The following is a 14,450-nucleotide window of genomic DNA, read 5'->3' as shown; positions in this document are numbered from 1 at the left end:
ATCTCCCAGGCCCTTGCTTGTAAATATTTAATCTCCCAAGCCCCTGCCTACACTTATCAAGGGTACCAGAACTTGTCAGAGATCTGGGATGCTGGCTAGGCTTAAAAAGTCCCTTGTGGTCGTTCGCCTACTACACACCTATGAACCTAAAATACAACAATCCTAGTTTTAAAATAACTTTCCCTGAAATGGAAAGTAATAAAACATCAACAAAATAAAAAAAATGAAAGCCCCCCAAAGGGAACTGATCTGCCTGGCAAAGGAAAGCAAACGTTGACCATTGATCCTCAAAAGCCTCAGAGGAGCGTAGCCCTTGGCATCAGTAAAACTTTGAAGGGCCCAAACTTGTTTTTTGTCAGCTGAGCTTGAGCTACCCAAAACTTTCGGTATGTGGCAGGTGCCTTGAAGCTTTGGAAGCTGGCTAGCTACTGTATCCTTGTCAGGATATAATCTATATAGTTATGGCTATCGCAGCAGTGATTAATATGATGATCACACATAGCTATCCCCTACAAAAGTGAGTAGGGCCACTGATCATGTATATAGGGAGGCCTGTGCATGCTTTGCATCACCTCACTACATACCATCCCCTTGGATGTTTCAGGCATGCTCATGGTAAACTAGAATTTAAACAAAATGCCAGCCATTAGGGTGGGAATGACTATACCCATTCCTGGCATGCTCTACCTTTGCCCCAGGATAATGAATGGGCTGTACAGACTTATCCTTAATGAACAGGTCTGCAGGATGGCAAAAGGAAGTAAAGAAACAAATGGGTCTGTTCTGCTTGCTTATAGCTCCAATAGCCAGGAATAGATTATGTATACGCCACAATCGGTCTGTGACCTAATGGCTCTGTATTCATAGTATATGGAAAGCATCTAAGTCACCAACAACAGGGTCAGCCTGCAGTATTTAAACTGTTCCTGAAACCTGTAAAACATGACAAGTTTCTTTCGATTATGTGTTTGCACTGAAGAATCAAGGTGTCTAGGCAAAGTGGCACACTTCAGCAACCTACTGACATCAAGATACCACAATTAATTTTTAAATGAAAATGCTTAAACTGCCTTATTTATTTCATATTTCAATAACTGTGCTGCATTTTGATTTGTTTGTAATGATGGTCTGTATTAGTCTCTGCACAAAACTGTTCCTTATTTATTTTTTGTAACCATTGTCTTTTGCCTTCTGGGTCCAGGTGATGCTTGAAGTGAGTCTTCAGACCAATGTACTTACCTAGTTAACAAGTGTAAAATAATAAATCCACAAAAGGAGGAATGATGAAATTAAGTTGCAGCAGCACAACATAGCACTGAGGGATGACTGTTCATTAGAGCTCCCACCTAAAAGGCTGTCATTAAAATGAAGGCTTTAAAGGAAAATCATCTTAGGGAACATTAGACAAACGATTCTACAGACTCGATACTCAAACCAGGAGGTGATAAAAATGTAGTTTAAATAAATCTAGGACCTTCCATAGAGCTAGATGAAGGTAGAAATGGCACCAAAGCACTTTTCCTCTTTTAATGAAAAAGTCCCTGAAGTGTGCAGATTTTAGTGCTGATGAATTACGAATCACTTTTTGTAAAAAGAACAAAACACATCTATGTAACTTTTTAACAGTCTCAAACACAACAGTAGGGTGAGACATCCTGCAGACACCTGATCTCAATGCCAGGAGGTTAGGTGTTCTAGTATCGGATGTCTGCTCTAAGCAGACAGTAGCTGTTACATTAAACGGTATCTACCAGACATTTAGTTTCTGGATGCCTAGTCACAACAGCTGGAAAATTCCGCTGAGAAAGAGTCAACAGTCTCTACAGCAAGCATAGGAGTTCACTAACATCAGATCAATGCCAAATGCCTGGGACAGGATGCGTTCATATTCCTATCTGGGACGAAGAAATAGCCCAAATAAACCCAAGAAAGGAATGTAGTCCGCACCACAATATCAGCTAGTTTGTGTCTTTCGGCTTTTCCTGGTTAGGGGTCACCACAGCGGAACTCCGGTCCGCTAATGATTGGCAGTTGATTTTTACGTACCGGCTTGCCAGGCCTGACGCACAACCTTCAACGAAGGTACGCCCATTCACGCAGGTCTCCACGCAGAAGACGCTCTAGCTGAGAATTGAACCGGACAGCATCTTACTGTGAGGTGACAACACTACCGCAGCACCACCACGTAGTATTCCTTTATTAAAAAAATTAAGCGCATTCATCCACTGCCATGGACTTCAGAATAATAAAATCATGTGCCACAAACTGTTTAAAAAGATTATCTAGACACTGCCCAAGAAATGTCTATTAAATAAATAAGTAATAAGTTAACAATTTCAGTTCCCATGTTCACACAAAAAAATATATAAAAATATATGTACAGATGCCACCCGAATGATAAAGATTGAATAAAAAAATGTAAATGTAGTTGAAATTATTAGTTTCAGATTTAGAGCCAACCTTATTACTTGAAACCATTTAAAATAATTAAATCTGCAAGGATACGTTCAAAAACTTTTTTGTTAACTACTACACATATACAGCAAAGCTTTTAAACATGATACACTTGATACAGAACCGGTCTCATTCAGACCATTGCCACTGATGGAATTACATTTCAGCTGCCACCTTAACTCTTTCCATTCAAGATGTTCTTTTCATAGCCATCCCCTGTCTATACTCTCAATGTTATCTATAATACAGAATTTGAAAGTGTGGATTACTGTTTCTTTTAATATGTTTATATAAAGCATTACATTCATCCTTTCTGGAATGCTGCAGCAACTGGTGCTGTAAGTATCACAGCAACCTGAGCCCATATTGCTACTGTAACCCCCTGCTGTGGATACAGGGAGACCACAGCAGACACCACCCTGTGGAGTTGTGGAATGAAGTCCAGCACTAGCAGCTGAAAGATAGGTTTTATAACCACCTTGAGCTTCTGGTCAGACTCTTGTCCAAGCAATACAACTGAAGACCACTTCACTAATTTTAATTTCTTAATTTAAATCATCAAAACCACAGTTTCTTTCCCTTCCTTTTTTCCTTGCTCAGGTATTTAGTTTTAGCCCAAGATTCTCTTCCAACAGAAGGAGAAACCGAATAAGTGGATGGAGTTCAAAACTACATTTTTATGTTCTAAAATCACTTGCAAATATTTTATCCCAACTGCACACTGCAGTTTCATTATTAAATATAGAACAATGTTTGAAGGACCGAGTGGTACACATGCAAACATGTTTTGTAAATGCACTGAATGTGAAGCCTGAAACTGGCCAAAACACTAGCAGCAATAGCAAATCACAAAGGATCAACCTTTTATTTTGGAAGAAAAAAAATGAAAAGGTTATGAAGTGCACTTTTTGACAGCCAGTTCTACAGTGCAGCCCTGTACACCTGCAGAGACAACACAGCACTGTAAAGAATTGGCAGGGGAACAGATTTGAGATTTTGGCCAATACCCATACACTTGTGCAATTCCTGCAGCGATGAGATGCAAGTACACCTATAAGAAAGGCAATTTATTTACTCACAGTGAAAAGCAAAAAAACTTGCTGGTAAAATGAGCCACAAGAGTCATGATAAATATGGTAATACAGATTGTGAATTGCTGAACAGGAGTAGCATGAATTTTATTTGTGGTCAACATATACATAAAAGTGAATTGGGAGAGTTCCTGTTTATGAAAAGCACATGCCAAAGCATCAATGACCATCTCCCTTTAAACATAGCTACTCCCCCATTGCCTTACCTCCTTGGTCAGAAACAAGTGAAACAAAGTACAGTTGTGTACACTTACCATAAATGTAGATGTTAGAGTGTATTCACTGTTGCAGTCATCACACTTGGGTTATCTGCCTGCAGGTAGCCCTCAGTCGGCTCAAACACCAGAGTCTTGGGATTTTTGCATTGATGCTGCTGCCTCTTCCATGATGTCAGGTCGTCAGGGGTATAAAACATGCAGCCAACGCCATTGCATCAGTTTTTCTTGCCCCAGATGTCAGCAGCCCCCAAAATAGGAAGCTATTACATGGTGTGGAACACCTCCAGTAAAAAGTAAATACCATAGCCATAACATATGGCCAAAAAGAGGATGGGTGGAAAGCATAGAAAAGTCAGGGGGCTGGAGGGAGGGTAACGAAGACGGCAACAGTGAATACACTCGAACATCTACATTTATGGTAAGTGTACACAACTGTACTAAGTTTCTTTGTGTTTCACTGTTGCAGTCATCGCACTTCGATTCCCAAAGCTGAGGAAGGATGGAGGCAGCCAGGAAGCATTGGGGCTGGCTAGCAGGCCTTGTAAGACTACTGTGGCAAATCTAGCTCTGGATTTAAAAAAGATAGGCAAGTGGTAATGCTTGAAGGTGTGTACAGAACTCCAGGTTGCAGTTTTCCAGGATGTCCCTGGTAGGGACTCCCCTGAGAAATGCTGTAGAGGTTGAGGCAGCCCTAGTGGAATGAGTTCTGATCTCCTGTGCGGTAGGTTTTCCATGGTGTTTGTAGCAGAAATGGATGCAGTGTGCTATCCATTCAGAAATGTTTTGCTTTGAAATGGATTTGCCCTCTGCCCCTGTAGCAAAGCCGACTAGCAGCTGGTCAGATTTTCTGAAAGGTTTAGTCCTGTCCAGGTAGAACCTAAGCTGCCTGTGCATGCCCAGGGAGTGCAGGATCCTTTCCCCTTTATTCTGAGGATTAGGGAAAAAGGTTGGCAAATGAATGGATTGGTTTACAGCCTGTCCAGGTAGAACCTAAGCTGCCTGTGCATGCCCAGGGAGTGCAGGATCCTTTCCCCTTTATTCTGAGGATTAGGGAAAAAGGTTGGCAAATGAATGGATTGGTTTAAAGCCACACTAGATACCACCTTGGGCATAAATGAGGGGTTAGTCCTGAGGGAAACCCTGTCCGCATGGAAGATAATAAAGGGTTCCACGGCCATAAGGGCCTGCAATTCAGACACCCTTCTTGCTGAAGTGATGGCTGGAAGTAACACTGTTTTCCAAGAGAGGAATTTTAACTCTGCTGTAGCAGCAGGTTCAAAGGGAGGAAGCATGAGCTTCTCCAGTACAAAGTTAAGGTCCCAGGCTGGAGTGGGAGCTCTCCTGGGGGGGGTCTTAAATGTTGGCTTCTCTCAGGAACGGTTTGACCAGAGGGTGAGAGAAGAGGGTAGGCTCAGTATTGTAATGAGCTGAGATGGCAGAGGAATGAATCTTAATTGAAGAGAAGGATAGGCCTTTGTGGAGCAGTTCTGTTATGTAATTGAGGATTTGAGGTAAATTGGGCACTTGTGTCCATGCCCTGAGAATGGCTCCAAGAACAGTATCTTTTCCACTTTTCTAAATAAGATTTCCTAGTACTAGGCCTCTCTGCCTCAAGGATGACATCCAGAACCTGTTTACTGAGGGTTGCTGGTGATGAGTTCAGGGGATGAGCCAGGCTGCTAGGTTCAGGGTTTGCAGCTAAGGATGCAAAATCTGGCCCTCCTGCTGGGACAGCAGGAAAGGGATCTGCGGCAGGTGCCATGTTGGCACTACTGTCAGACTGCGCAAAAGTGGGTACCAGTGCTGGCGTTGAAAGTTTGGTGCAATCAGAATTGTCCTTGGCTTGTGCTGTTTGATCTTTAGTAGAACCTTCAAGAGGAGGGGAAGAGGGGGGAGGCATAGATTGAGATGTTTTCCCATGTAAAGGACAGAGCATCCACTTTCCATGCTTGGCTGTGGGGAGTTCTGGAGCAATATTTGTTGATTTGATAGTTCTGCGGGGAAGCAAAGAGGTCCACCTCTGGTGCCCTCCACCTGTGGATCATAAGCTTGAATATTTTGGGTTCCAGTTTCCACTTGTGTGGCTCCATTAGATTTCTGCTTAAGTCGTCTACCAGTGAATTTAGTTTGCCTGGCAGGAATTGAGCTTGCAGGTGCACTTGATTGCTCAAGGCTGTGTTCCACAGAGCCATGGCTAACCTGCAGAGTTGGTAGGAATTGGTTCCCCCTGCTTGTTTATGTACCACATAACTGTGGTGTTGTCTGTCTTTATCAATAGTTGCCCTGGAAGAATAAGGTATTTGAAGGCTGTCAGTGCATTCTGTACAGCTAACATTTCTTTCCGATTGATATGCAGGTGCATTTGTTTTGGGCTCCATTCGTCTTGAATGCATTTTCCTGCCATGTGAGCCCCCCCCCCCATGCATAGACTAATGCGTCTGTTAGGGTTTGGGCGGCAGAGGGTTGAGTGAAAGGGAGTCCTTTGTTATGGTAGCAGGCCTCTGCCCACCAAGGGAACTCTGTCTTTAGGCGAGGAATGACAGGAATCATTGTTTCCAGGTCCTGAGAATGTTGACATCGGAGACTTAAGTACCACTGAAGTTTCCTCATATGCAGTCTTGCATATTGAATTAGTAGAATGACAAAGGCCATGAACCCCAGGGCTTGCAGTATTTTTCTTGCAGATAGCTGGGTTTGGGTGGCCAGTAGACTGAAGTAGTTTGTCAAATCTGTTTTTCTGGAGTGAGGAATGCCATCTGGGAAGTTGTGTTCAAGCTTGCTCCCTGGAACACAATCTTTTGGCTGGGTACCAGATGTGATTTCTTTTCATTGATGGTATACCCCACTGAAGTTAGAAGTCTCTTTACAAATGTCAGGTGCTGAAGTAGCAATTCCTGACTGTCCGCCTGAATCAGGCAATCGTCCAAGTATGGGTAAATTTTAATTTTTCTCCTCCTGCAATAAGCAATGGCTGGAGCTAGGGATTTTGTGAATACCCTGGGTGCAGTACGTAAGCCAAAGGAAAGTGCAGAGAACTGGTAGCGCATAGAGCCTGCTCTGAAATGTAGATATTTCCTGCAAGATTCCCTTATGGGAATGTGCAGATAAGCTTCTTTTAAGTCTAGGGTGGCTAGCCAGTAGTCCTTGGCTAGCATAGGAAGCAGCTGTTGGAGCGCAAGCATTTTGAATCTTGGAACCATCAGGAAGGTGTTGAGAACAGACAGATCCAGGATAGGGTGCCAAGAATTTTCATTTCTGGGTACCAGAAACAGTCTGGAGTAAAAACCTTGTCCACTTTGCTCTGCTGGGACAGGTTGAATAGCCTTGAAACTGAGAAGAGAAAGTACTTGCTTTTGGGCCTCTGCCCACTGGTTTGGGGGGAGGTCTGGCCATCGGCTTGGGATTGGCAGTGAGTGGAAGAATCTGTATCCCTGGGATACAATGTTCAAGACCCATCTGTCCCAGGTAATGTACTCTGTTTTTTGCGTGCAGGGCTAGTTTTCCTCCTAAGGGTGTAAGTACTTGGGCAAGGCTTGGAAGGGTGAAGGACAACTCATTTTGAACTTCTTCTATAGGATGGTGGTTTACTACTCCCTGATTTTGAGGTGGGAGCACTCCATTGTTTAGATCTGTGCATACCCTGAGACTGCAGTCTTGGTGGTCTGCTGCCCCTGGATTTAGACTGAGAAGGTCTGGGAGGGGACTGGGAAAGACCAGTTTTTTTGAAGGCCAATGTCTACTGAATCTAGGTGGTTGTACCTGTAGGAAATCTTTAATAGTTTGCATAGATTTAGCTTTTTCCTTTTTGAGGACGACTTCTGCTTTAGTGCCAAACAGACATTCTTGGTTTAATGGAGCATCTAGTAATTTTGCCTTGACATGGTTTGGCAAGATTTGTTCCTAAAGCCAAGCATGCCTTCTAAGAACAGACCCAGTGACAGCAGCCCTGCAAGATGCTTCTAAGGCATCAAAACCACATTGCAAAGTATGTTTCTAGCTTAGTTAGCAGAATGCATTAACTCTTGTAAATCTTTATGTTGATTCCCGATTGTGCAGAACATATTTTTTTTGTTTAATTAGTTCCATAATATGTTGTTGATACTTTAACATGTGAAACTGGCAACTTAAAACCCTGACAGCAAGCATAGCAGAGGTGTATACCTTCTTACCCAATCTGTCCAAAGCCCTAGAATCCCTGTCCTAAGGGGTGGGGTTACTGGCTGTAGTAGCCTTAATGCCTTTAGATCCCTGGGAAATTGTCTCTGGATCCGCAGCAGGAGTTTTAAAATAGGAATTTGTGAGAGTCAGGTACTCTGTAGTACCAGTCAGGTTTCCTTCTGAGCTAGTGGTAAAGTATCAGGGGGTAAGACTGGATTCCCTCTACAATTTCCAGAACAGCAGGGATAGATAGAGGCCTGTGCTGAGTAAAGTTTAAAAATTCCCTGAGTCTCTTTTTGGACTGGGGTAGTCCTGGCACTCTCAGCGGAAATGCTCTCAGACCGTATGCAGGATTTCACCTTAAGAAAAATCCTCTGGTGGGGAAGCAGAGGGAATGGAATCCTCTGCATCAGAATCCTCATAAGTAGATAAAGGTATGTCCTTGTAATCAGAAGGGTCAGAGTCATCGGACTCATGATCTGAAAAAGCAGAACGAAAATCCGTTCTTGGTCTTCTAGAGAGGGAAGGCTGGCTTCCCCTAATTACGCTAATAAGCTCTTCAGCCATTCTAAGCTTTTGTTTCTGTGGCATGGGGCCCTGAGAATGTGCTTTGGTCGTCCGTTTCCTAGGTGTAGTGCGAACTCTGGGCCTGAGAAATTTGGTATTTTTGGTTTGAAACGAAGTAGTCTGTTTAATATGCACATCGGAAGGCCTGACTACACCCTCAGAAGCCGGTGCTTGCACAGCGGCTCCAGACCCATCCAAGGCAGAGACATCTGCAGGTTCCATAGTCAAAGAAGCATCTCGTGGCATACTAGACTCCGAATGGGTCTCAGTAGAGGCCTGCAAATCTGTAGAAGCAAGTATCAGGGGCTGCAAAAGCACCAGAGTACCAGCGGACTGGCGACTAGCTTAACAGAAGCATCGGTGGAGTTTTGGACCTATGCGGTCCTGTCTTTATCCTTACTTTTTTTGGAAGATCAGTAGTCGGATGACTTATCGAAGCCATTTTGGAATACAGAGAACGAGAGCAAAAGAATTTATCGACAAAAATAGCCCGACGACGAATAGTTCGGACGTTGAACAGGGCACAAAACTGACAGCGAGGAATGTCGTGGTCTGGGCCTAAACAGGTGAAGCAGTAAGAATGAAAATCTCCGAGATATTTGCTTTCCACAGGCAAGACAATTATTAATTTTCTCAGACATCGGTTAGAGCAAGAAGAAAGGATCCCCAGTGGGGTACTGATCTTTTAGAAGACTTCAGGTCTGAAACTCGAAAAACAAAAATTTCAGGAGGGGGCCAACCGGCACTTGCGAACTGCTTCTGTTTCGGGCTCTGCTCTGCAAAAAAAGCTGATGTAATGGCATCGGCTGCATGTTTTATACCCCTGCAGACTCAACGTCACAACGTCATGGAAGAAGTGACAGCATCCGATGCAGAAATCCCAAGACTCTGGTATTCGAGCCGACTGAGGGCTACCTGCAGGCAGATAACCCAAGTGTGATGACTAACAGTGAAACACAAAGAACATCTTGTTAAGGGTTATATGAGCATATCTCACCTTAAGTTTTCCTTCACAATCTATGGAGGCAACAGATGTGGAAACTTGTATCAGTTTTGTTGCTGAAAGGTGAATCTTGAAGTGTTTGTAAAAATGTGATTGAAGGCTTTCAATAAACAAGGTAACCTCCTCTTCGGTCACCTCCTCTTTGTTTTGTTGGATACTTTGCCAGAGGGCCTTGGCATCGTCAGGATGAACAGAAAGTGAAATTTCCAGGCTCGGACTGCAAGGCACAGACCAATGGAGCTCTGTGACAGTATGTCCAGAATCTAGATCAAACCCTGTCCACATGGCAGCCATCCAGGCAAGATTTAAAGAGCTGACAGTTAAAAGGCTAAAACTGCAGTCAAATGTAGTCTGGAACCAGGCCCCTACTAAAGCAGTCAGAGATTCTGTACCATTTGTTAAAAACAGAGGGAGACAGGTGAAATCCTTCATTAGGTTTTCCAAGAACTCTGTGTCTCCTGAAGTACAGCAAAGCCAGCCAGACCATACCAACTTCTCTTCATTTCTCCAGGTCGGAAACGGAGACTTGGATGTAATCTGCGAGAAGAAAGTGGAAAGAAACAAAATAACTAAATACTTCACATCTACTCTCAATTACCTATCAAGACAAAAAAAAATTAAGACTTGACTCATTCCTTTCTTCCTCACCCAATGGTACCCAGTTTTTAAACAAGAATACTACTATAGTAGTTTATCTTTAACAATAACTGTTTGTAAAATAATAATTTCATTCATGTCAAATGAAGCGCAAACCATAAAATCTATCGTAAATGAAACATTCAAACATGTAGATCAAGTGTTAAAGCAACCAAAGTATTGATAAAGCAAGAATTATATTAAAAAGTATCTTTGCAGGAGCAAACCACTCCACCTAAACGTGTGTTGGGGGGGGGGGGTGGACTTTGTTCCCTACAATCTCTAACTTAAATATACTAACGCTGAGACTACACAACTGCAAAGAAGGGCAAAACCCATCAGCATTAAAATAATTTCTTGGTTTGCAGTGCTTTGCTGCATGTAACAAACTCTACATGCAACAGCGGTTCAGAAACACCACCAACAATCCTGGCACCCTTTCACACAACCCCTACAAACTAAACTTCATAAAGAACATAAATCAAATTTATGGTCTTCAAAAACACAAATGGCAATAGCAGTTATAAGTGCAATGCGATATATGTACTCCATGAAGTGATTTTACCTCATAATTCTAGTAAGTCACCCGTGTCCACTGGTGAGGCTCTATAAAACTAAATAATTTATCAAATGGCAGAATGAGTTTTAAAGGGTCTCTAGAGCTGCCAACCAAGGAATAGCAAAAATCTTATACAGTTGGCAAAGCATTTACAAACAGCATTCCCTGACAGCAGCCTGCAACTTGCTAGAACTGAAAAAGGTAAACAGACAGTTTACTGATGCCTTTAATCAGACATAACTGTAACAAGAATTCATGCCTCACACCTATTTGTTTAGATTCTGAAGATTATGACTGAAGGAAAGGAGCAGGGTCAGACATCTTGAACATAAAAAGAAGTTTATAGACATCATTCCACCTTAATGAGTGGCAGTGCAAGGAAAAATGTCAAGGCCTGAAGCTACATGCTATTGACTAGCAGCACAGCAGTTGTCCAAAAAAGAACTTCAAGAAAACGGAATACACTAGCTCAAAATGGGATTTCCATCTTACTTTCAAACACAAAATTCATATTATGCATGGGCTCTATACCACAAAAATGAAATACCAAAACCACAAATGTTAAAATATCAAGATCAAAAAAGCGAAATGTTACAAGCGCAAACATAAAAAATATTGCACCACACATTAACAAACTGTATAACATTGAATCCAAAGGCTGCAGGATACACCAGGTAAATCATAGTATAACCAAGTAGCAGATGCAATGCTCTTGCATGTCACCATGTGAATCCACCAATGAAAATAATGTACTAACATTCTGTTGATGGAATTATATAAAGTAAAGCTGGTTTTCCGTCATAGAAATGGCATGTATGTGACTTGGTAAAACTGCTTTTTTCAGATTAATTTGCTAACATTGCTGCCTCTCAGTGACAATGTGATATTTTTAGGAATAGTATTAAAAAATACAGAGCCTGCAAATGCAGGAAGAAATAAGAATGTGCTTGCAAGACATACTGTATTTCTAAATGATTAGCTTAACAGAATGTGCTTGTGTAAAACAAAAAGTATTGTACTTCTAAATGTTTTTGTTGTTTTTCCTTCAGAGTAACATAGGTTTGGTAATCATAACAGTGTGATATTTCTACAAAAGCATGCGATGCACTGGCTTAACAGAATGTGCTTGTGTGAAACAAAATATACTTCTGAATGTTTTGTAACAAATGGCATTAACAATAGAGGCTTGTTGAAATATCCTAAACAGTTGAATGTACACAGATATTCAAACTACAGGAAAATGGCTAACAGCAGAAAAAGTTACAACTATCCTATCAATGAAAGAACATTTCGGCATGCTGAGAACTAGTTTTCTCTGGATGAGCATGGCTAACAGCAGAAAAAGTTAGACTATCCTATCAATGAAAGAACATTTCTAAGAGAACATTATGGCCTGCTGAAAACTTTTTTCTTTACTGAGATAAGGATGCAGACAAAGAAGGCTTTAATACAGGAAAACAATCCCCAAGATTTACTAATCTTCCATGTAAGACTAGATTAGTCTTACACGGAAACGCCAGTCTAAGAGTATGACGGCAGTGAGCCATGCATATTAATGAGGGCGCACTGCCTCAAATCCAAAGCTTACATGGAGCATGGATGAGTGTAGGGGGTATGTTGGACTGCCAAGCAGTCCAAAAATCCACACCCCTGCACTGACAAACCCCAAGAAATGTTGAGTTACATGAGCAAGTCCCTCACATGTGTACATTGTAACACTACACTCCCCCATATGTTAAACCTCGTACAAATTTAAAAATTAAAAGAAATTATTTTTTGTTTTATTTCCGATATAGTTGCCCGTATTTGCGTGTGTTTGCGCGGGATTGTCCATTGCTTAGATACAGTTAGCAGCTTGGACATCGAAGAGGATAATAAGAAAAAAATATGCAAATTAAGCAAAATAGCGACAGAGTAGTGGTTAGAGCCTTCGCACAAAGAGGAGGCATTCCCGGTTTGAGTCCCACTAGTGCACGTTCCATTTTGTGTTGGAAATCTGTGTACAAAAATATTTCCTGACATTTATCATGTATACGTTTTGTAAAAAGCATTCAAATGTTATATGTAGTAGTGAACGAATTTATATATATATATATATATATATATATATATATATATATATATATATATATATATATATCTAGGTGAAATGGTTATGCATTCTGAGGCATGAGTAACTTATTTTAAGCAATATAAAGCACTGCTAAGCACAATTTAGCAGTATTTAGCATATTTAAAGCCAATTGCTTGTACCTGAGCAGTGCGTTAACAAGCACAATGTCTTTGAAAGTAGCTGCGCACCACGCCAACCAGTGCAACTACAACGTATTTGTACGTTGCTGCGCACCGCGCTAACCAGGGCAACGTCTAGCAACGTCGGGCAAAGTTGAGCAAAGTCGGCTAAACACGACCACATCTCCTTTACTGTACCTTAACCATTCAGGTCTGGCCAGTAGGAAAATAAAAAGTAGCGACAGGGCTTGAACTCTGGATACTGTGCACTATAGTCATAGTACATAGCCACTAAGCCATGACAGCATTTCATAACTATGCACTTTCAACAGACACATATCTATCAAAGGAATATTTAACATTGCTAACATCAGCTAAGCAGGTGTGCCTACAGCTGAGTTTTTTTCAAAACTGGCCAATCACAAATAAAAGAGCGGGAAATGAGGCATATTTAAGCTCCACAGGCGGGAATACTTGCCATAACTGGTTGTAGCTCCCTTCTGAAGTTAGCATGGCCGGTGTTGGAGAAGGCACTCTATTTCAAGCGCAATGCTGGGGCATTGAGAAGACCAAATTAATGGTTTGGGCTCCTTGTCCACAATCATGAGGAAAGACTCCTGTGGGGCCAGTACCAGAGCACCCAATATAAAATGGAGGCCTGGAACAGTCTAGCTCATGATCTCACCAGTGGCACTGGCATTCCTCGGAAATGGTGAGCAGGTCAGGCACCATTATTCTGACCTGAAGCGACGTACGGAGGATCAACTGGACCAGTGGATCCAGGAGTACAGTGCGATGCCTAATGCCCCAGTACTGAGTAAGTAGCCATTGTATTAAGTAGTTAAGAATTACTATGCTTGTCTATACTATGGATAGATATGTCTCAAAATCTCTGCATTTACTTCACAGCTGCAGGTGTGCGGGCTATGAATCAGCAAGCCCATGAAGACAGGTTGCAAAGGCTGCGTCATCAGGCAGTTTATTTTATATAACAGTACATGCAAAATAATTATTAAAGGAGAGAGCCTTCAAAAAGTGTTTTAACCCAATAAATAAGGTGTAATAATTCTTTAATAAAAGTATAATTCCTGGTGTGTGCCTGTGTCATTTTCTTTGATATGTTGCTGTATTGTTGCATTTTACAAATAGTACTGTTGCATTAAGCAGTGTTAACCCACACTTGGGTAGGCCTATATAACGTGGATGAAGGGACTGCCACTAGCTTTTATGCATATTTACAGCCCTCAACTGTTGGTTCATGCCCAGCATGTACAGGTTAATCTGGCACATGAGTAGCTTGGTATTTTGTTCCCCAGAAATGTCAGTGTGCTGCCAGAAATGTAGGTAGCTGTTAACATATAACTGATACTTTCACCTGAACATATCTAGATAATTATATGAAAGTAGAACTGTCAGTGTACCATCCTAGCAGTAGTGTGTGTGAGCAACTCTCAAAATATGTAGCAGTAACATCTGCATCTTGGACAGCTTGCATGTAAGATACAGCTCATGTATATAATGATCTAGCAAAA

The 14,450-nt window shown here is 41.8% G+C and overlaps 1 protein-coding gene across 1 annotated transcript in view; it reads right to left on the bottom strand.

Moving 5' to 3' along the window:
• The window catches only part of CENPL (centromere protein L), a 634,883-nt gene that overhangs the window by 228,597 nt on the left and 391,836 nt on the right, over nt 1-14,450 (bottom strand). The window contains exon 4 of the mRNA XM_044085229.1: nt 9,486-10,028. Coding sequence (XP_043941164.1) covers nt 9,486-10,028 — 543 coding nt within the window. The remainder of the gene's footprint in view (nt 1-9,485; nt 10,029-14,450) is intronic.

The sequence above is a fragment of the Protopterus annectens genome, chromosome 10.part0 (assembly GCF_019279795.1).
Source record: "Protopterus annectens isolate FY-2018-M chromosome 10.part0, PAN1.0, whole genome shotgun sequence".
NCBI lineage: Eukaryota > Metazoa > Chordata > Ceratodontiformes > Protopteridae > Protopterus > Protopterus annectens.
This window is presented reverse-complemented; position numbering and strand designations above follow the sequence as displayed.